The sequence below is a fragment of the Daucus carota genome, chromosome 7 (genome assembly GCF_001625215.2).
Source record: "Daucus carota subsp. sativus chromosome 7, DH1 v3.0, whole genome shotgun sequence".
Classification (NCBI taxonomy): Eukaryota; Viridiplantae; Streptophyta; class Magnoliopsida; order Apiales; family Apiaceae; genus Daucus; species Daucus carota.
Genome location: NC_030387.2, coordinates 36,165,558 through 36,188,194, shown reverse-complemented (window position 1 = coordinate 36,188,194; position 22,637 = coordinate 36,165,558). Strand labels below are relative to the sequence as shown.

The following is a 22,637-nucleotide window of genomic DNA, read 5'->3' as shown; positions in this document are numbered from 1 at the left end:
AAAACGACACTAAATTTTACCTGTTGCCAGTAAGATAAACTGTGATAGTGAGCACTGGCCACTGAGCAGTGGTTTAAGAAGTTGAAAATTGAAAATCAGGCTTCAAGGACGAAAAAACACAGCAGATGGTTGGCTGGTCAGCTCGTGAATACATGAGAAGTGCACACTGTGTTGCGTGGAAGAAATAACTACCCACGTTGATGTACCTGTTTCAAGTCCCACTAGCTTCTATAAACCACAAACCAAAACATCATACCCCTCGGATAATCTAACCTCTTAATTATAACACCACAAAACACAATGCAATCCTGTGGTCCATCACATCAAATAGCTAAATTCTGTAAACATCATCATCCTTCGTCCAAAACAAGGGTCATTTGACTTTTTGCACGTAATTTGAAATGTAATAAAAATATATTTTAGAAAAAATTAATATATAGAAATATTTTTATATCTCAAATTACATGAGAAAAAATTAAAACAACACTTATTTTGGGACATAGTGGATATTCCTTTTAAAAATATACTGACTTTGTTGCCATAGATTTCCTCCACATATATATGCACTGCATGGTCCCGCCCAGAATTTGCATCCATTCATTTCAGCTCCCTGTTCAGTTAGCCTCATTTCAAAAACCCAGAACCTCTGGATGAACTGAATTCAAAGTGAGGATATAAATGCTCAAGTTAAATGTCTATTGTTCTTTAGTTCCAAATCCAAGAGAAGCCAATATCAACTATGGCTCACGGCTAATTGGTTATGACAGGGCCAACAGACTCCAGCGGATTCCAACCAAGGCCGTGAAAGATGGAATGGATGGAGGCATGAGTCGATTACCTGGCCGAAGCTGGGATCCTGGCTTGGAAATCGAAGTACCTTTTGAACAAAGGCCGGTAGGTGTAGCTAACATGTCAGTGATTGTTATTAGTTCAACTTATACAACTACTGAACTAAATCATCATGTTCTCATATTGAGCTAAGTTTAATTATGTGTGACAGGTTAATGAATACTCATCTCTTAAAGATGGACCTTTATACTCCTGGGGTGAGCTGACTCCAGGGTCCTTTTTCCTGCGCCTTGGGGGCTTGTGGCTAGCGACATTCACAGTCCTGGGAGCGCCAATTGCAGCTGCAAGCTTTAATCCTGGAAGGGTAAATATGATCATGTCTTATTAAAACCATCAAGATTTTGGTCACTTGTTATAGCACTATGACATTTTCATGTATTATGTAACGTAATAGGTTCTAAGAATGTCTATTGATGATAAAACGGAACTAGAAAGAAAAAGAAACTAGAGATTTCCAGATTTGAAGATTCAAGACATGCCAGATGAAGATAGGTTAAGATTGCAATTTCAAATTTTTAACAATCATCAAGATAGAAAACACACTATAACGCATCCAATTAGTACTGAAACAGCCATAGCTGCACAAAAAACTTCCCTCAAGTTCCACAACTAGCTGCAATTTACTTCCCAAGTCCCAACACCTTTTGCCTCTAGATTTTGTCAACTAAGATTCAATGCTTACTCGAGACATGCAAATTCGATTTATAATCTATCTCTATACAAGAACTTAAAAATACAATTGACCTAGTCGAATAAATATAATCTGTAAAGTTATAAGATACTGAAAGCTACAAGTTGTAATGTAGTACATGGCCTGCTAGGTAAAACCCAAAGAAATTTCCCGAGGAAAGCTAAGGATACATCCCAAATATCAAGATATATAAGCATCACACTTTAACATTTGATCAAGCAAACACAAGAATATGAATGCCTGAAAAAATCAGATTTAAATGGGTGGAGAAAAGTTAGCCCATACCGCTGTTTCAAATGTTAAAATTGATAATACAGAGCTTTTTTTTAGCATAAATAAATTTCAAATAGAGAGCATTTAGCATAGTATGCTGGATCAGTGGTGAACCTTTGAAGTGGTATAAAGAAACATGATACTTAAAACTAGTCCATAGTTTTGCTTTTTAGTTTTTCATTAATATCCGCTCTGTTTCTGCAGGAACCGTTAAGATTTGCCCTGGCAGCTGGAACAGGGACTCTATTTCTTGTTTCACTGATTGTCCTCAGAATTTACCTGGTACGTTACCTCAAGTTATATCATATGTTATAAACCAACAGCTTCACAATTACCAAGTGACTTCAAAATAACAGTGCTTTAATCAAGCATCATTTCGAACATCTGAAATATAGCCCTTTGAATCAAAATTTGAAATCAACTTCCCAGTGTTATAGCTGTAGATTCCATGGATTTGTTGGCAACATTATAGTGGCCACTTGCCTAAGTGCTACTAAAACGTGTGATTAACATATTGCAGGGATGGAGTTACGTTGGTGATAGACTTTTATCAGCGGTGATACCTTATGAAGAGAGTGGATGGTATGATGGACAAATGTGGGTAAAGCCACCTGAGGTCAGATCCTAATTTCTCAATTTTATCTGTAAACTTATACCCTGTCACTCATTTACTTATCTATGTTTTCTTAATTTAAAAACATGTTTTCCCTCACAAAATTTGGGTAAAACCAGATAAAAACTTGAATCCGATAAAAGAAAAAAATTGACTCGATGAAATTCATACTAGGAACCCTGGACTCAGGATAGGATAACAAGTTTAAATCTTAGACATGAAGTCAAACAAAAATATTTGATAAGCTTATATAAGATGGAGCTGGGCAGCATCATCTTCTGAACTTATACTTCTAATATGTTTATAGAGATTAAGACGTTCTGGTATAAGATAGTTGACGCCCCCCTAGGAGGCTAGAACAAGTGATCATTAGTATTTAGCTTTTCAAACCAGAAATTTATGTAGATAGTAATTATTAGCTCATAGAGAAAAAGAGAGATAAATGAGGAGCATTGCTCACCAGAGACATTGACCTCATCCTTAATAAGTTCCACATGCTCTGAACATAAGCATAAATAAATTTCTTGTAGAACTCAAGGGGCAGCAAGAAAATATTCCACGAGACAGATTTTGACACAAATTTAAATCTTAATCTTGATCATTGAAAGTGAGAAATCAGGCGATACATAAAACCAATGTGTTGTAGGAAGCTATATAATCACTAACAATGATTTGATGAAACGACTGCAGGGTACAGTACAATATTAGAACTTCAATCTCTTTCTCTAAGACACTACTATCATGTATCTAACACTATTATTCAGCTTATCTATTGCTAAGTTAAGCCCGCTTCTTCCTTGCAGATTCTTGCCCGAGACAGATTACTGGGATCATACAAGGTAAAAAAGTCAACAAGATTGTTTGTAAAAGGAAAATTATGAATGAGGAATTCCTGGACACAAACAAAAATCTTAGTTATCAAACTAATGATGTTTTGCATGATTTTTGATCTTTTCACATCTAACATTAAAATCCAAACTAAAGAAAATAGCAAATTTGTACTAGAAAGCAATAATCAGCAATATTTTAATAGATCTGATAAGCATATACATGCAGGTCAAACCAGTCATCAAATTACTAAAGCAGACACTAGTAGGAACAGGGGCTTTACTTGTTACAGCAGCTTTCCTATTCACATTTGCCACACCGGTGGAAGATTTCATTCAGAGCAGTTTTGCTACAAAAGAAAATACATCAAATACTTCAGCTTCGAAGAGCAGCACAAAATTTAATATAAGGTATACCAGCAAATTGAATGGATACCAAACTTTAATTATGCTTCTATCAAAAAAAAAATTCACCCGCTGTGATTAATCTGATGAAATTTTGTAGAAAAGAGGAGCTCGTAAGATTGCCAGCAGAAGTGAGGACAGATGATGATCTGGCAGCAGCTGCAGCTGAAGCTGCTGACGGGAGGCCAGTCTATTGTAGAGACAGGTATCATCGTGCATTGGCTGGCGGACAATATTGCAAGTGGGATGACTTGCTTAAGTAATGAATGAGAAATGAATATAGCAGATTATGTTTATGTTGCATTACATATTTATATAATCTCTGTAATCTCTTTTTAACAAGCGAAAAGGTTTTCTATAGATTTTCTTACCATCCATCAGCAACCATAATAGTGATAACTGATGAAGGTAAACTGGTTACGCTGTACAGGTGAGCTATATACATTTACAAACAATAAACTGATTAACTGAATATAACATTTGCATAAACAGCTGCATCTTTATCCTTGAAAAAAATGCACAATGAGAACATCTACTTTCACCAAAAGATTCAATTTATTTCTTTCGGGGGCATCTAGCACAAATAAAAGTAATGTATCTTTTTCCTCTATGGCATTATGGTTTCTCCATATTTTCGTCTACACTCCCCAAGCAAGCAACTAATGAGTCTTAATTTCACAGCGAATTGTCCTTGCATAAAAACTGAAACAGATATTCATTATCTATCCAATGTACCACTAACGCTACTTGCAAACGCTCTCTCCCTCAACTCTTGAAAATTTCAAAGGTTGATTGCTCTCATCAACTATCCTAGAAGCGTATAGCATAAAGTCCCATCGCGTAAAATTCACGAAGAACATAACAAGGTAAGCTGGTATTTATATATTATCTTCATTCCATTCCAATTGGATTTTACTTAAACAAACAAGTAAATGAAAATGATTGTTCCATTTCCAAATGCTTCCCATTACTCCAATTCATTCATGTCAAGTGTTTGTGAAGATGTGCTGGATTTTTTTTATAGCTGAAATGCAAGTCAAAATTGTGTTAAAACAAGGGTTAATTATCTAATTGGGCACTCACTTCACACCAATATATCATCCGGATCACTCCCAAATTTGCGGTCTCATTTGAAACACCGTTTTCAGAAATTGTATCAGTCTTAAAAATAAAAAGTTAAATTCGATAACAAATCAACAGTTTGAGAAGTGTTACTCATGGAGGTCTAACACAATATGTTATAGAGATGATGTAGCTACGATTAATTGAATTTCCACGTCCAAAAAATGGCTATATATATGGATTATTAGGGCTCTTCATAACCTATCTCTTCCACCATCAATTTTATCCATTTTTTGGATGCAGAAATTCAACTAATTGTACCTACATAATCTCTATAGCCTATTGTGTTAGATCTCCATGAGTAACACTTCTCAAACTGTCGATTTGTTTTCGAATTTAATCTTTTATTTTTAAGATTGATACAATTTCTGGAAACGGTGTTTCAAATGAGACCGAAAAGTTGAGAGTGAGCCGGATGATATATTGGTGTGAAGTGAGTCTTAAACAGGCATTCAACAATACTCAATTTGACGAAAAGTATTGATGATACCAACAAATAACAATGAAGAGGTCAGCAATATGCTAAACTGTAAATCAACAAAAGAGAAACTGAATGGAAAATGGAAAGAAACTTTGCAGTAGAAGCATAAACCGCCAGCTTAAATAGTTATAATTGCAACGATTAAGGTGCAAAATATCAATACCAAATAAATCGTGTTGAAGAAACAGGGAATCAATCGGCGCCAAATAATTCATGTTGAAGAAACGCAGGAATTGATCGGCAATAAAGCAAGGTCAGCTTGAGTTGAGGGAAGACAATAAGTAAATAGGAAAATAATTTCCTTTCCTTTTTTTACAACAAAGTCGGGAATATGTTAAAAACTTGTTTTTTGGAGAATGATGTTAAAAAGTTATTTATAAAATTATAAATTTCTCTTATTTGACATTTTCTTTCTTTAATTTATTAAGAAATTTTGAAGTACCGTTAAGCCCGTCGTCTGTTGTTAATTGAAAAGATATAAAAGTTGGATCTCCAGCCCGAGCTGGATCGGGCCAAAATATAATTTATAACTGATTCATTAAGAAAAATTTTGCACCCGAACAATTCCTAAACAAAGCGTAAACGTGCCTTGTGAATTTGTACTCGTGAACAGTGTCGAGCCGATTTGTATACGTAAAAAATATACAATGCGAGCTTGAGGTCACAAACTTGCTTCCAGAACTTTTTTTAGAAAAAATATATGTCCAGAATAACTTTAAAAAACGAAAAAGAAAAATCTCGTGAACGTATTAATCTTTTATGTATTATCAATCATCAATACCGGTCTTAAATTTACGTGATATTCGAACGAGTATGTAAATTATAATTATACCCATCATCTATAATGTAGTATGACAATATATGATGAATTTCACGAACAATTATATAATTTGAAATACTAGTGATATAAATATATATATATATACTTATATTTTACTATTGGATAAAGTCTAACTCCCACATTTTATAACACTATTCACCGATAAAGTTCATCAATCTACCCTGATTTCTTTACATTATAACCCAAGCGCACTAAGAAAACACCACCCCACTACCCTGAACTACCAACACTAGTAAGAGAGATTAAGTGAACGTTTGTGCCTTCATTTGGAAACAAATGAGGCTGATTAGTGCTAAGATCTAATGTGGGGGCAGAAGTTAGTTGATGAATGTAGAATTTAACTTAAGTTCCTTCCCCTTAATAATTGTTGATTCATCTTTTCATAATTGATTCCAGCAGTCCACAGCAAAGGACAAGGACCAAAAACGGCTCAAAGTTTTAACTTTTATTGTTTTTCCCGACCTATAGATACGAAGAAAATTTAGCAAATTATATTAATTAATTTAAACAATTAATACAAGAGTCGTGCCGTGTGTTCTAAAATTAATTATTGTTAATAAACTATGCATCTCACAAACGCATGACTACTTAGGCTAGGTTGCGGATAAAAACATGCTGCCAAATATATGTTTCTTTGACTAGTTGTTCACGGTTCATACAGTATAATATTATTTTAATTGAAAATTTAATATAAAAATAAATCTTATTATTTTTTTTCTTGACTGCTTTATAACTTTGGCAAAAATTTCTTATGTACTGTATCATTTCAGGTCATCCTATAAAAAAATAAAAATGAATCTCTTGTTTTCTATTGGTTATCAAGGTCTTCAAGAAAACATTCTCGGGAACCTAGTCTAAATGTACATGCTTTTCACTGGTAAGTTGAGTAAGTAGATGAAACCGTGCAGCTAAAATTACACGTGAATCATTGCCGCTCACTTTTTGTAAATTCCAAAACAAACAAATCTTGACCATTGACCTGAATTGCCAAAGTAAACAACAGTGAACGCTGTGAAAACTAATAACCTAAACCTATGCTTTTAGAAGACAATGTGCGAATGTTACACCAGGCCAGGCTGTAAATATTCATCAAATAGTGATTCATACTCAACATAGAAATATGATTATATATATGACAAATCGACTTAATGTCGTATTCAGGATCGACTTGAAATTTACGGGATCCTAGTCAAAAGTCAAATTCAGTTTACAATGGTCATGCATGTATGTAGACTATACAGACGGTTCACAGGACCTCTGACTATACAGACAGTGGGTTCACAGAACCTCTGAAACTTCTATGCAACACACTGTTCAACAAGATTATAGTATGGTAAAGTAATGTTTTACACTAACAATTATGAAATTTTACTGCAAATCTTTCACTAACCATCTATGACTCTATGAGTCCCTGATATTTAAGTTACTCAATTTTCCTTATCCGGCCTGCTGTGATATTTCGGCGGTTAACTTATTTGGAAGAAGCATGATTGGTCAAAAGGAATGGAGCATTCACATTTCACTTCTCCAGATCGCCGAATACGACCTGGGAACCACTGAGAGCATGTAAATCTATAGCCTTAAAATTGAAAAGACAAAGAAAAAGGGGGATCAGAAAACAATGGAAATCAAATAGTGCGAGCAAGTAGTTGAAATTTTAAACGGCTCTAGAGGCAAAAATATGCTTGCTGAGTTGTGACTTTTATTGACACAAGAAACAAAAGGGCAAGAAAAGAACTCATTAGAACAGAGACAGCTATAACACAAAGGGGGGAATAACTGACGTACAAGTGTGCAATATGAGTGGCCATCAGTCGTGAGTGCAGGGGAAATATCTTGCCAACTTAATTAGAATGCATTTCGTCTCTTTAAGTTCAAAAAGGTTACTAATGGCAACAAGTCACATGAATGCTAGTAGTGGGTAACTCTAACACCTAACTTAGGGTTGCATTTGGAAACATGTAATTTATTTCAAATTTTGAATTTCAAATGCAATAATTTGAGTTTTCATTTCAAACTCAGTTTTATTCTAGCATTTGAATATCCTGGATTTCAAATGAAATCTAAATCCAACTTTTTCTAAACATGTCATTTGTTCAAATTCAGAATTTCAAATGAAACTCGAGGTCTAAAATAGGCCATAACTGGCATTTCAGAAATATTTTTAAAACAAAGTTAGAGGATGACTAATTGCTCAGACACTGAGTTAGAGGTCGACAAGCTAGTGCACTGGGCGAAACAAACCAAATCAAACGTTACTACATATCTCAGTCGAAATTAGAATCTGAATATGAATTAGTACGTGCAAAGAGTGAGGCCGAGTAATCAAGATTTATGCATACCTTCAAATTATCAAACCCAAAACAACATTATCACTGTGCTGTTAGTGCATTCCAATACTGCAATTTCAAAACCAATCTTAATTATCTTCTCTTGTCACAATCCTATATGAAGGAATGAAAAATTAAATGAGTACAGTATATTAGCAGACGAAGGTAGACTTAAGCACATCAAAAGATAAACTTAAAGCACATAACAGCTAGCCATACTATAAAAGCCGAAGAACACACGTGAGTAACAGTGTAACACTTGCAATAGCAGTAGTAAACGACTAGTGGATATATATACAAAGCATCTTTCTTCTACTTCCCTACATAATCTTCCCATCTCTTCTATGCATCTTGTATTAGCGTGATCATTCAGATAACTATACAATCAGTTCCGTCCCCACGACACACTAAACATTGCTATTTCTTTGATTATATGCCTGGTTATCCAGCTGTTTATGAATTGAGCAAGCATCACGCTGTTTGTTATCAATTATAACTGTTGTCCCTCGGGTTTTATCAATAAGTGATTAGTTGTCTTTTGAAATTACTGAATTGAAAAGATGGTGATGTTTAGGTCATATATAAATACACTCCTGCTGATGTGTCTTTGCTGCGCGTTAGCAGCAGTGTCTGAGAAATCGAAGAATGAAGAGAGGAAAACATATATTGTTCATATGGCTAAATCCCAAATGCCAGCAGGTTTCGATGATCATAATCACTGGTATGACTCCTCTCTAAGGTCAGTATCAGGAGCGCCTGAAATGCTCTATACTTACGACAACGTGGTCCATGGATTTGCTACCAGATTGACGGATGCTGAGGCTCAATCGCTAGAGACCAAACCAGGGATTCTCTCTGTCTTGCCAGAGATGAAGTATGAACTTCATACAACTAGGACGCCCAAGTTCCTCGGACTCGATCAGGACCAGGCTTTCTACCCTGAGTCTGATTCAGTAAGTGATGTTGTTGTAGGCGTGTTTGATACCGGAGTCTGGCCAGAGAGCAAGAGCTTTGATGATACCGGACTCGGACCCATTCCGAGATCATGGAAGGGCCAGTGTGAATCTGGAACCAACTTCAGCTCAGCTAATTGTAACAGGAAACTTATTGGTGCTAGGTCGTTCTCCAAAGGATACATAGCAGCTCTGGGTCCAATCGACGAATTAAAAGAGTCAAATTCTCCGCGAGATGATGATGGCCATGGAACTCATACAGCCAGCACAGCAGCCGGGTCAATCGTTCCGGATGCTAATCTATTTGGCTATGCATATGGAACAGCACGAGGGATGGCTGCACGAGCCAGAGTCGCGGTCTACAAAGTCTGCTGGCTGGGGGGCTGCTTTAGTTCAGACATATTAAAAGCAATGGACAGCGCAGTTGAAGACAATGTCAATATCATGTCTTTATCCCTAGGCGGTGGAATGTCTAACTACTATCATGACAGCGTTGCAATCGGAGCTTTTGCAGCCACGGAGAGAGGCATTCTAGTTTCGTGCTCAGCTGGTAATGCTGGACCGAGTTCTTATAGTCTGTCTAATGTCGCTCCTTGGATTACCACTGTGGGGGCTGGTACATTGGACCGTGACTTTCCGGCATATGCTAGTCTTGGTAACGGGCTAAACTACTCAGGGGTGTCACTCTACCATGGTCACCAGCTGCCAGGTAATCTACCTTTTGTCTATGCTGCCAACGCTAGTGATGCAGCAAATGGTAATCTTTGCATGACAGACACTTTGATACCGAAGAAAGTAAAGGGAAAAATTGTGTTGTGTGACCGTGGAATGAATGCCAGAGTCCAAAAGGGTTCTGTGGTAAAAGCAGCTGGAGGAATGGGAATGGTGTTGGCAAACACGGACACAAACGGAGATGAGTTGGTGGCTGATGCTCATCTACTACCAGCAACAGCGGTTACTCAAAAGGCAGGAGATGCAATAAAAAGCTACTTGTTAAATGATCCTAAACCTACTATCACAATTCTTTTCGAGGGAACAAAGGTTGGGATACAGCCTTCTCCGGTGGTGGCTGCATTTAGTTCCAGAGGGCCAAACTCGATCACATCAGAAATATTGAAGCCTGATATAATTGCACCGGGAGTCAATATCTTAGCCGGATGGGCAGGCTCAGTTGGACCAACAGGATTGGTCGAAGACAAAAGGCACGTCGACTTTAATATCATCTCAGGCACATCTATGTCCTGCCCACACGTGAGCGGCCTTGCTGCTTTGCTCAAGGCCGCTCACCCTGACTGGAGTCCAGCTGCTATACGCTCAGCACTCATGACCACAGCCTATACTGAATACAGGGATGGAAAGAAACTTGAAGATCTTGCTACAGGGAAGTCATCTACACCGTTTGATCATGGTGCTGGGCATGTAGACCCTGTATTAGCTTTGAATCCAGGATTGGTATATGATCTGAAGAGCGAAGATTATTTGAGCTTTCTGTGTGCTTTGGATTACACGGAATCACAAATCCAGCTACTTGCAAGAAGAAAGTTCACTTGTGATTTGAGTAAAAAATACAGTGTCACTGATCTTAATTATCCTTCGTTTTCTGTTGTTTTCGACACAGCACAAACAGGTAACAGTGTGGCTACTGATGATGGGACCGCTGTAGTTAAATACACTCGAACACTTACTAATGTGGATTCACCAGCAACATACAAAGTTTCAGTAGGCTCTCCAAGCAAATCAGTTCAAATATTAGTTGAGCCAACGACTTTGAACTTTACAGAGGTGAACCAGAAGAAATCATATACAGTAACTTTCATGGGCAGTTCAATGCCATCGAATACAAATAATTTTGGACAGATTGAATGGTCGGATGGGAAGCATATTGTGGCTAGTCCGATTGCATTTAGCTGGTTATAAGACATTTGGTTGTAGCTCAATCTATAGAGTCAGTGTAGTTCTTACTTCAAAAGTTGCAATTATATGAATGCTATTTCAGTTACCAGCAAATATTCTAAGCTGGTTTGTAATGTGTAACCCTTTTTACCTCATACAGAACTAGAATGTGGAACTGCCGTCTTGCTCAATTTATACTCCTAGTTACCTTCAAGTCTATCAATTGAAATTCGAAAAGAAATTTTTTTAAGTGATGCACACTTCACTACTTCAGTACTTGCTGACTATATATGATTATAGTTGCATCAGAAATCCCTCAGCAGTGAAAATACGTAGACAATCAAATAGAAGCCAGAAAAAAATGTATCCTATTCAGTATATCGTTAAACCTATTGAGCTAACTGGCTGATTCAGAGGAAAAAACAAGCCAAAGATATACTATCCCAGAGTCCTAGTAAGAGGATCCATATAATTAACAAGAGTATGATAAGCAGCTAATAATCCACATCGAAGCAATGTCACAAGAGCAATTAATTAGCAGTGTAGTACTGGTACATGTGCATAAAAGCATACCTAAGACATAGAGTTGAAAACATATTTTGTTTATTACTGTACACCCAAAAACATGGGTCCAGGTCCCTGTCGTACGTATGCCAGGGACCTATTAACCAACAATCAGTTTCCTGGCCGCTGGAAAAGACCCCGTCCAGCGGTTAAAAAGCGTTGGACAGACCTCGTCCAGCGCTGGACGTAGGTTATAATCCTAGCCGCTAGATATTCATCTAACGGCCCATGGAGTGTGTGTTGGGTAAACAGTCCCAAAAACATATCTAATGAAAAATGAGGAACTTGCTTAGTGATTGGAATGGCAGAACGTACCTAGCTGACACTCGAAATTTAACTTCATGCATCCAAATTTCCACCTGCAGATTCTTCATCAGCAAGGAATAAGGTACATGGAACAAATTCGGGGATATAACAAGCTGGAATATGAGAGGAATCAGGAATTCGAATTACTTTTCTAGTAACTGGCTTTCTTATGAAAGTTAAAGTATTGTGTGTTCCAGTCACATACCCGATAAAGGTTTGATGTATTCCACTTGTACTTTTCCGCATTTCAGGGGTAAGTAACACATTATTATAGATTATATCATCCATTAAAGATCCAAGATTCCAAGTACGAAGATCACCAAGCTTGCTATCTCGGGATACAGCTCCCTACCATATATCCCGAAACCTTAAGAACGCTAAGAACTTTCAATTATAGGGACATTTACAATAGAGATTCTTTGAGAATATTAAGAAAACAATGGTTTCCCAATAATAAATAATATTACTTATTTACCCCAGAATAAGAGTTTTTAAATCATCCGTTATTGTTGGTACAAAGGTAACATTAAGATCTTTCAAAAATCACTCTCAAGTTTTGGTTATCAAGTAGTGCCTCAACCTAGTGACCTTGTATGAATTCCGTAATACAAAACACTCGTGTTAGATCCCTCTTCACAGCGATGATAATTCCTTTGCCAAAAATATCTTTAGCTCTACTTAGCCCACTAACAGCTTTCATTGTGAGAACTCTCCTCTAAAGTTTCTTTATTCTACTAAAAGGACAAACTACAGCAATCTTGGATCTCTCATATTCCAAACTATAAATTAGAATATACAAGCTTCTCGAACTTCCATTTATATACATATATATTTTGGGATCCTGGGAGTAAATATAGTGCAAGATTCATAAATACCTAAAAAGTGAAAATCTTCTTACAATTAACAATGAGTTGTGGTTTACTCTTCAAAACAATGGAATTTGATCTATTACTTATAAAAGGCTGCATTCTAATTGCATATCTTAAACCAATTGCACATAATTCCCCTCTCAACCTTTGCGCATAAAATTATCATCTGTTAAGACACATACATATAACCAGGTCTTTTGGATAGAAAAGTAAGTTTTTCATGAATAATTCTAGTTTTGTTTGATGAAAGAGCACAAAACATGTGGGGCAAAGTTTAAAACAGTATTTCTCCAAGACTGACAATATGACTGAAAGCCTGAAACATCTTGTCTTAGTAATTAGCATAAGGCTGAATCATACAATATCCTACACAAACATGAACCCAATTAAAGGCCGTGGATATTTAAAAATTCATAGCTATATATTTACATATAAATTCAACTGTATGTCATGTCCAAATTATAGCGCCAGTCTTATTCAGGCTCAATACGTGCTTAAATTTGATTTATGTTCAATACGTGCTGCAATATTTTTCTTCCCATTTTTACTATTTCTATGCATATCTTATTTTAACATGATGATAAAACAGATGGTTCCGAGTCATGGTAAGTGATTATTGTAGCAATCTATCCGTTTTTTATAGTGGAAACACATTAACCCTAGATTTTTTATGTGCATGGAGGGGTCATCAATCTGTTGTTTGGACACAAGCTCTATGATTTTCTTTCCTTTCCATGATCAAAAAACAAGTATAAATTATTAACAACAATCACTTGTCACTGATCATCTCCCAAAATAGATTAAAACGGGTCCATGAAGTAATGTTGTTTTTAGTCAACATAAACTTTGTTATACAGGTGACAGCTGATATTTCATCAAGAAAGCGGTGAATAAGGGTTTCAAGTGAACATAATATATACTTTGCAGTTTACAATCTCGTGTCACTTTCTCACTTGGGACTTTACACAAAGCATGTGCACGCATTGTATGAAAATGAAAGCAGAACAATAATAGTACAACATGAATATTGAATTTCTGTATTAATTTGAACGGATAAATGGTCAGTGAATGTAAATAAGTAAAAGAACGATGAGAAAACCAACCTGATATCGCAGAATTGGCAGTAGGCACAGCTTGCTGCCTTGTTCTTACAATGCTCGGTGATATTGTTGTGAATAACTCTAAAATAGCAGTTTGACACGTGCGAGAGGCGTATAATCGGATAATTGTACAATGTTTACGATTGGGCCCCAGAACTGGATCACCCCATTTACTGATATGGCTAACATCATAAGGTGTGGCCTTGTTTTAATCTCCCGGGTTTGTTTATGGGCTGGAATAAGGGGTGGCCTTGTTTTATTGTACTGGTTTGGTTCTTAGTTTGTTGGACACTTGACTTCAGTAAAAAGAATAAAACTGAAAGGGCGGAGCGAAACGAAACTCAGGGCCCGGGGCTAATCAATTGCAAATTTAAAAGATTTTTTAAATTCATAAAATTCACATTTACTTTATTCGGTTAAAAAATTATCAAAATCTGAGAATATTTAATAGGAATTATCAATTATTCTACGAAAATCAGATGTTATTCAATCATAATTTTAAATTATAATAAAAATCTGATGATATTCAATCGAGATTATTTGAAATCCATTAAAATGTTATTCAAATATTTATGAATTTTTTTAAACTTCATAAAATATTGGATTTTTGTGAAGTTACACAGTCTATTTTATGCCATTAGAATATTAAATACAATTCATTAAAATATATTTTATATATATTAATCCATTACAATCATAGCTATATAAACCTCCAGTGTTCTAAAAATTCTCGATTTAACCGATTAATCCTCTACTCGGTCGGTCACCTATTCGATTTTTGAAATCCGATTAATCCTTATATATATTTTTTAATCGAAGTATATATGATAAATTATTAATATTAAAATACTATATCACCTTAAATATGAATAGTTATATAGTTTATGAATATAGTAAATATATTAGTTACTAAATAGCTAATATAATAATAACTAAATATTAAATAATATTTTAATATTAAAATAAATCCGATTTTCACTCCGATTAATCCCTGAATCTTCAGCTCAACCGATTAGGTCCGATTCCCGATTTTTGTAACACTGCTCCTCAGTTATTTTTATATATCTTAAATTATTGTCAAAAAATCGAATCTATCTATATTATAAAGCCTGTTGCCAAAATCCCTTTGAAATGACTACTTTACCCTGCTTTTTTTCCCGTATCATCAGATCTGCCACTCAGCCATACCACTGTCTATACGTTTACAACATCCCAGCCACTCATTCCATCTCTATACTCCCACGTGTAGCTCGATCCTCCCTCCGTATTTTGTATCAGCTCATCATGTATACCTCGATTCAAACTCACAGTTCGAAAGCAGCTTAGGTTTTGGTTTTGGGGGTAAAGTTTCTACCCCTTTTTGCTTCCTCAACATTGTGAGTTTATTATGGACGATTTATGTGTACTGATCTCTTGCCTCATTTCTCGATTTCTGCAGCTTCTCGACCGTGCTTTCAATGATGGGTTCCGGCGATGAGTCTGATTTGAATGTTGTTTCGGAGCACGATTCTGATTTTACGAACTCTCCGCGTCGAGACTTGGGTAATTATATGTGTTTCATATATGCTTACTCTGATTCCTCTGTCTGTCCTCTATTTATTGTGCTTCTGTGTTTTTGGTTTGCTCCTTAATTACTTTGTCTGCACTGGAATGAATGTGTTAGGTAAAGATAGGTTGCACATTAGTTAATGTTCTTATTGTATTTTTTTCATAATTTATTATTCTGATGTGTCATACACTGATTGGATTGTCTTTTCAGCGTGGAAATTCGGTGATGTTTTTAAAAAAAGAGAGGATTTCTGTGAGTCTCCGAATTTTTTGTTCTCAGCTTTACATATATCGCAATGTATTCACTGCTGTCCGCTTAGTCGTTGCAATGAATTTTTTGTTTTGGCAGTAAATGTCGACAAGACAGAGTACTCCCCACAGAAGAGGAGAAAATTGTCTACATCTCTATTGTCTAATGTTTGTGAGTCACTCACTTTTCATTTTGAAGAATTTTCATTTTTAGTTTGCATTTTTAGTTAACTATAATATTGGAATTTACTTTTCATTTTTAGTTAACTATGATCTTGGAATGATGAAAGACAAGTCTAATACACGTGTCGCTCATCCCTCCTTCTATTATTCTCTCAGCCTAAATCATCTAATACATTTCAAATTTTCAAAATTGATTGGAACTGACGAACTGTGGCAGGTAAAGCTTCGTCCCCGTTTAGTTATTTGCTTCTTTTTGCTCTAATCCAAAATGACTCCATTGATTGTATCAGTTCTTCGTTTTTGTAGTTTTGCGATGTAGTTTGTGCGAAAAACTCTTATCTTCTTTTGATTGTCTTCTTGGAGTGGTAATTGATGGATTCTTTGGAAGAGACTCCTTCGAAGTCGCCGTCATTGGACTTTGGTAATTTTCTCAAACCCATCTCTTCCTTTTATAGTTTTGTAAAAGATTTGTTTTGTACATATTTTGTGCTCCTGTAATTACTGTTGTTTCACTATATTTGTTTTGCATCTTTCAAAACTCATGTTGATGGAGCTGATGAAATTAATGTGTTTCACTATATTGTTCTCAGTATATTACTGTTGATTAGCTGTTTTGTTGATTTATAAACTATTTTTTGGATGTATCTAATATGTGTGAACTCTGAAATATAGGATTTGTAATTTGCACTCTAACTGTTTGATGTAATGCACAGGACTGATGTACTTCTGCCACTGATTTTTTTAGTATTGATACTCTAATATATTCTTTTGCTTTCTTTTAGTTAAATAGTATTATATATGTACCTTTGGTTTAGATATAGATTGTTTTCAAATTTGATATGCTTTTATTACATAATTTGTTTTTGTCCGTTTTTATTACGGAACTTTGTTTGTTCACCAACAATTGATTTTATGTTTTAGGTGGTTCAATGGTTGGATCCTCTTTAAAACCAAACAAAATTTCAATGTTAGGTGAAGTTTTTCGGAATAGTATGATCTTTGTTTCAAGTATTGTACGTAAGGTTTTAGACCACTGTCTCCAATTTCTTTTAGTTCTTTTTCTATCAATTGGTCTCCCGGCTCTTTTTTGAACTCTTCTTCAACATCAGTTTTTTGTATATCTTGGTTGGAAATTGCAGGTCTTTCCGGAAGACTGCCCGCAGACTGGTGTTTTTCTATCAACTGGTCTCCCGGCTCTTTTGTAAAGAAACTGTCCGCAGACTTGGAATGGTAACTAACATGTATCCTTCCTCTGCATTGATCGGCCAGGACATGGATGTGACCCTTGACAGAGATGAGCTGATGGGTTTGCTGGAGTTTCCAGGTAAGTTTTTATACAATGAAACTCTTATGCCGTCATCAAATATTAGACAGGTTGATTCATAAACAGTTAACTACTTCATAGCATTATATACAATATCTTAAACTTAGTACTTATAAGCGGGTCTTTAATGTGTTTTTTAAGTTGTACTCTTTACAATAAAAGTTTTTTTCCTTCTACTCTATGTAACTGTTTCCTTTGAAATTATAGTTGAAGGGTTAATAACAAATGAAATACATATATTCCCTGTTTAGTTCTTTGCCGCTCTTTAATTAGTCTAATCCAAATTAGTTGGAGACTGAGTTTTTAATCACTGCCTTGAAGGAAGCTTGCAATAAAATTGCTTTTGCTGGATACAATATGGTGATTCCTGAATTTTTTGATGGAGGATATTTTAGAGTTACAAGTTACAAGAGGTCTCTTGCAGACTAGACTGGGTGAACTGAATTCCAACAGTGAGTTTCTAACCTTGATAACTGAGTTTGATTTTCAGTTTTTATATAATTTTACTTTTAGGTAAATATTATGAAAGCTAATCATGCGAAGACATCATAATAATTTATATGACAAGAGAATAATTTCTGCGCGCGCATGACATCTGTAAATGTGTGCCTGTACATTACATAATACTCTTCATATAGGCTAAAGGGGTAGAAGATACCAAACTGATCATTCATGCTCTAAATAGCAAAGGAATCTCAGCAGTTGGAGCTGCAGGGTTCTGTTGGGGAGGTAAAAATATTTGTCATCTTTTTTTGCTTCTTCGCAGTCAATTTGAGAAAACAGGCACACAATCAACTTAGTCTGTTGACATAGTAAAATCACAGATTATGTTTAATGGCAAACTATGTTGACCTTCTACACAATTAGTATATGGAATAGAACTCATAGCTGAAATAATTTGGAATAATTTAAAAAATAGTGTTATAATGATACTAATTATATAATTTGATCTTTGCTAGACATAGCATGTTTGCCGGCTAATTTCATTACTTTTTGTCCTGATAACATAAAATGTGAAGCAATTGGCTGACATCACCTTATAAGTTGATTGTTTAATTAAATTGCATTTTGTTTGCATAGTATGTCATGGCTCATAATTATGCTTAATAATCTGTGATTAACTATGTCAAAAGACTAAGTTGATTGTGTGTATGTTTTCTCAGATTGACTGTGAAGAAGCCAAAAAAGGTTAAGTAGCGGTCTTTTTACTTTTATTAACAATGTATCAGATTGAATGTAACTCTTATATTGGTAAGAACTCATTATTGATTATTTCAGAGCCATCGATTAACATACTTATGTCTCTATGGATATTTGAACTCAACGAAGAGACGATGATTGGCTTATTCAAGGGATTATAAATTAACAAAACTTTAGTCTGTTACACATGACTACTCTTATGGTTCATTGATTGATTCATTATTTTTTTTTCTTTTTGCAATCTTTCTATCAGAGGGTTTCTTGCAATTTTCGGAAATTGCCAAATTGGGATCACAGAGGTAAGTCTTTCATAAAAAAATATTAAAAAGTAGAATTAGTTCCAACTGATCAACTTAGTTGTAATCAGCTATGGAAGTCTAACTGAAATGAAATCCAGGGTCAGAGATGAGCTGAAGAGGCTTTCTAAGTAGTGTGATAAAGTTACATCAAGAAAAAAATACAATAAAGGTATTCCAGTGTCCTTTTCTATTTCTAAGTAAAACACATTTTTAGTAAATTATCTTTTTTGTCACACAACTGCCTTCAACTTGATCCATAATTAATCAACAAAGAAAAACAATACTTGATCAATAGAGTAAATACATTTCTGAAATAGTTTTGACACTGACCTGACTTTTGCACGTATACTCTTCGCAGATTGAGGTTTAAGAGACACATCTTCCCTGTCGCCACACACAAGAGAATACAAGATGACGCTACAAAATCAATTCTAGCTTTACATGAAAGTCTTCCGTACTTGATATATTTATATATAATCGATATCCAGTGTCTCTGCATCTTAGGGAAGCGAAGCAAAATGTCTAAGATACAAAGACAAATATAATGTAAGTGTTCTAATTTGTTATTTGTGCTTATTTCTTTCTGCATCATATATGTAGGCTAATGAGGCACAAGGATGACCATTACAAGCTAAAGTTCTTGGAATTCAAAGCAAAAAGAAGTTTTCCATTCCGATTTTTTAAATTCAAGGAGAAGTCATCGTGGAGAAGTTCGGTGAGCCAACATATTCCTATAAATAATTTTGTAGCTAACAAATTAAAGGTTTGCTTAAGTAATAAGAACCTTAAGTTTATACTATTTGTTTGTATTATTTAAACTTTGTTGGAAATATGTATATATATATCTCACTATATTTATTTTAATAAAATGTCAACTTTAAAGGGGGCAAGAACATGTGCAAGTAAGTAGATATACACATTATATATAAATCCATTGTTTGACTAAGCTGGCCAGGATGTGACTGATGCATTCATCGCTTTTCATCCCACTAATGTTTGGGGCTGTCTTGACAAGTTTTTTAATGGGTACCATATCAAAGATTATAATGTGTCTGCTGTATCAATATATTACAGGAAACTTGCTTCTGTGCTGGTGAAAGCTGGGATGTTTGAGAAAAAAGGCCACACTTTCACCTATTTTCTTTGTTTTGCTACTTTGTTGTTTATAGGATGTGTGTACGGTGTGTATTAATCCTTTGTTTTCATAAACAAACACAATTGTTGAATGTGCTGCTTTTTTCCCTCTCTTTTCCTTTTTTACGTTTCATTTTTATCTACAAATGATTTGTTTCAATCTTTTTGTTCCACATGTTTTGATTTACATATATGAATTTACTAATTTTGTGTATTTCTTCTGAAGTGGTGGATAGTCAGAAAATATAAGGATGATTGAGCTCCGCCTGGAGCCACAACTCCTCCAACTCTGGCACAGCCTGGAGCCACAGCTCCTCCAAGAGATAAAGCAATCACATTAGGCGACGGGATTCTAAAAGGTATAGAATGCAAAATATCTTTCACTCCACTGAACCATTTCGAACTGAACATATATACTTGCTAAATGCTTACACTATAAAAGCTTTATTAGAAAGTTGCATAAGGCTTAACACCAGTTTTGGTCTGAATGCACAGTGGCATTTAACAAGGAAAAGACATTGCAACCTACACTATAAAAGCTGTAGATGACCCGAGGACCTTGAACAAAATTCTCTATGTAAGGCCTCCCCACAACACACTTTCTTTCAATGATGTTCTGTCTTTGTGGGAGAAAAATATAGGCAAAACTCTTGAGAAAATATATGTTCCAGAAGAGCAAGTCCTGAAGGACATTGAAGGTGAGGAATTTTTTTAAAAATTTTGCTTCACATTATTATAATAATTGACCATTATCTTACTGATCCTGGCAAAGTTGTTTACCAAGTTTTTTTGTCCTTATGTTAAACTCTTTGTAGAATCCCCTCCGATCAATGTGCTGCTATCTATCAGTCATTGTGCATTGGTGAAGGGAGATCAGACCAGCTTTGAAATTGAACCTCCATTTGTTGTGCAGGCTTCCAAAATTAAACTGATGTCAAATACACAACTGTGGACGAGTATCTCAACAAATTTGTCTAAACCAAGTCTATTTTGTCTGCTACATTAAGCATAACGCTACCTTTGCACTAAACTTATAGTGTATCAATGTTATAAGCATAACACTACCTTTGCACTAAACTTATAGTGTATCAATGTTATACTTTCTGAATTGAATAAGAATGTTAAAGCTATTATATGTTAATTGGTCTGCTACTATAAATAAGTTGCAGGTTACTTCAACTCCAAAGTCTCAGGTTTAGAAGTATAAGTTCAAATATTTATATACTGTAATCAAACTTCATAAATCTTTCTTACAACAATATTTCTCCCTATCACTGCTCTGTCATCCTGTTTTTGGTTTCACCATTTAGAAACAACCAGGGGATCAAAATTTCACGGCCCCTATTCAGACACTTCCACCAGGACCATGGAAGTTGCTTATTAGCAGTGATAATATTCAGGCAAACATTCATGAGGACATTATAGCTTTTATTGAACTGCCACAGAGATAAAGTATTCCCTTGGTATTATTGTAATAGATTGATATAATATCTATATTTCTTTTTGTGGTAAAATATTTATATATCCAATTACAAAACAAATATTTAAAAAATTGAACCAAAAAATCATATTTGCCATGTGTAGCATGCAAGCATTACTTCTTTTTAACATATATATATATATATATATATATATATAGTCAATTTATATTTCGAACACTTTTAAAAAATAATGATTTTTTTTATTTTCAAAAAGAAAATAGTTGAGAGCAAAGAAATTATATTTACTATTCAAACATTACAAGCTTATTTAATTAATTTTTTATTATTGTCAAAAAATATAAATATTAAATTCTTTACATTTCAACACTAAAAAACAAAAAAACTATTCGCAAACAAATATTTATCTACACAAACACAAAGAAAAAAAAAAGACAAGATAAAACAATCTTAGCAAAAAAAAGGGTTTATTAACATAGAAATTACTTATCAATTAATTAATTCAATATAATTAATTAATATAGAAAAAAAAATTATTTTATAAATATAAAATTTTATTATCATGTTGGGAACAGAATTTAATTGATCCACCCGCAACGCGGGCAAACATACTAGTAAAAATATAAGAGGACAATTATTTGGTACACATATTTCTCGTATAAGCACCGGCAGATCCGGCTGATTAGAACATCTGACAGAAGTCTAACGGATAGAAACGCGAGTGGCAACAAAATAGCATGGCTTGACATGGGACCCCCACATTGACGGTGCAGTTGCTAAAAGGCTAGAAGTTGTTGTCACAATATTAGCTATTAGGTGCCGCGTAAATCCAGCTGTACCCTATGTGGCTATATGTTGCCAAGGTCCGTTTCATCTCTGCTCTACCAAAACGTCCAAAACCAGTCCACACAATATCTCTATATTTTTGTAATTATTCATATATCAAATATAAAAAGATAAAATATCAAAAATTATCCACAATTATAATGAGAACATGATTTTTATTTTGCTTTAAAATAATTAAGGGGTAACAAGTGATTGCGGTATTATAAAAAGCGAGATTCAAATTTAGTCAATTAAGATACTGAATAATTGGAGATTAATTGAATTGATCAGATATTATTTAGATGATTAATTGAATATC

At 34.8% G+C, this 22,637-nt stretch overlaps 3 protein-coding genes and 1 long non-coding RNA gene across 14 annotated transcripts; 3 read left to right on the top strand and 1 right to left on the bottom strand.

Annotated features, from left to right (window-relative positions):
• Nucleotides 1-523: 523 nt before the first annotated feature.
• LOC108193172 (protein CONSERVED IN THE GREEN LINEAGE AND DIATOMS 27, chloroplastic) lies at nucleotides 524-4,018 on the top strand. Its single transcript, XM_017359709.2, has 7 exons — nucleotides 524-894; nucleotides 1,001-1,153; nucleotides 2,018-2,095; nucleotides 2,334-2,429; nucleotides 3,230-3,265; nucleotides 3,483-3,664; nucleotides 3,759-4,018. Exons 1-7 carry the CDS (start codon nucleotides 679-681, stop codon nucleotides 3,919-3,921), a joined length of 924 nt encoding a protein of 307 aa, XP_017215198.1. The 5' UTR covers nucleotides 524-678; the 3' UTR covers nucleotides 3,922-4,018.
• A 3,087-nt stretch (nucleotides 4,019-7,105) lies between these two features.
• LOC135147814 (uncharacterized) lies at nucleotides 7,106-12,249 on the bottom strand. 2 transcript variants are annotated; one of them, XR_010285639.1, is made up of 3 exons: nucleotides 12,158-12,249; nucleotides 8,445-8,546; nucleotides 7,106-7,681 (listed from the first exon to the last, which is right to left on the bottom strand). It is a non-coding gene; the product is annotated as an uncharacterized LOC135147814 (long non-coding RNA). The 2 variants fall into 2 exon arrangements; XR_010285638.1 differs by having other exon boundaries at nucleotides 8,445-8,501; nucleotides 12,158-12,243.
• LOC108196778 (subtilisin-like protease SBT1.7) lies at nucleotides 8,679-11,469 on the top strand. Its single transcript, XM_017364213.2, has one exon. The coding sequence runs from the start codon at nucleotides 8,993-8,995 to the stop codon at nucleotides 11,300-11,302; it is 2,310 nt and encodes a 769-aa protein (XP_017219702.1). The 5' UTR covers nucleotides 8,679-8,992; the 3' UTR covers nucleotides 11,303-11,469.
• A 2,957-nt stretch (nucleotides 12,250-15,206) lies between the features above and the next one.
• LOC108194300 (uncharacterized) lies at nucleotides 15,207-21,307 on the top strand. Of its 10 annotated transcripts, XM_064080945.1 has the most exons (16): nucleotides 15,207-15,458; nucleotides 15,556-15,659; nucleotides 15,877-15,918; nucleotides 16,015-16,086; nucleotides 16,178-16,314; nucleotides 16,404-16,518; nucleotides 17,237-17,421; nucleotides 17,743-17,873; nucleotides 18,060-18,150; nucleotides 18,585-18,609; nucleotides 18,875-18,920; nucleotides 19,019-19,089; nucleotides 19,279-19,635; nucleotides 20,281-20,413; nucleotides 20,550-20,752; nucleotides 20,870-21,298. In XM_064080945.1, exons 2-6 carry the CDS (start codon nucleotides 15,575-15,577, stop codon nucleotides 16,464-16,466), a joined length of 399 nt encoding a protein of 132 aa, XP_063937015.1. In that variant the 5' UTR covers nucleotides 15,207-15,458; nucleotides 15,556-15,574; the 3' UTR covers nucleotides 16,467-16,518; nucleotides 17,237-17,421; nucleotides 17,743-17,873; nucleotides 18,060-18,150; nucleotides 18,585-18,609; nucleotides 18,875-18,920; nucleotides 19,019-19,089; nucleotides 19,279-19,635; nucleotides 20,281-20,413; nucleotides 20,550-20,752; nucleotides 20,870-21,298. The 10 variants fall into 10 exon arrangements, 9 of the variants coding, with proteins under 9 accessions (XP_063937015.1, XP_063937012.1, XP_063937011.1 ...); XM_064080942.1 differs by adding an exon at nucleotides 17,019-17,114 and having other exon boundaries at nucleotides 18,060-18,920; nucleotides 20,870-21,306; XM_064080941.1 differs by adding an exon at nucleotides 17,019-17,119 and having other exon boundaries at nucleotides 18,060-18,920; nucleotides 20,870-21,306.
• The last annotated feature ends 1,330 nt before the right edge of the window (nucleotides 21,308-22,637 follow it).

Coding starts and splice junctions, on each gene's coding strand:
- LOC108193172 (XM_017359709.2), top strand. CDS start 679: ATGCTCAAGTTAAATGTCTATTGTTCTTTAGTTCCAAATCCAAGAGAA. Junction 895..1,000: donor TACCTTTTGAACAAAGGCCG/GTAGGTGTAGCT, acceptor TATGTGTGACAG/GTTAATGAATACTCATCTCT. Junction 2,430..3,229: donor TGTGGGTAAAGCCACCTGAG/GTCAGATCCTAA, acceptor TCTTCCTTGCAG/ATTCTTGCCCGAGACAGATT.
- LOC108194300 (XM_064080948.1), top strand. CDS start 15,575: ATGATGGGTTCCGGCGATGAGTCTGATTTGAATGTTGTTTCGGAGCAC. Junction 15,660..15,876: donor CTCTCCGCGTCGAGACTTGG/GTAATTATATGT, acceptor TTGTCTTTTCAG/CGTGGAAATTCGGTGATGTT. Junction 16,087..16,177: donor ATCTCTATTGTCTAATGTTT/GTGAGTCACTCA, acceptor TTTCATTTTTAG/TTAACTATGATCTTGGAATG.
- LOC108196778 (XM_017364213.2), top strand. CDS start 8,993: ATGGTGATGTTTAGGTCATATATAAATACACTCCTGCTGATGTGTCTT.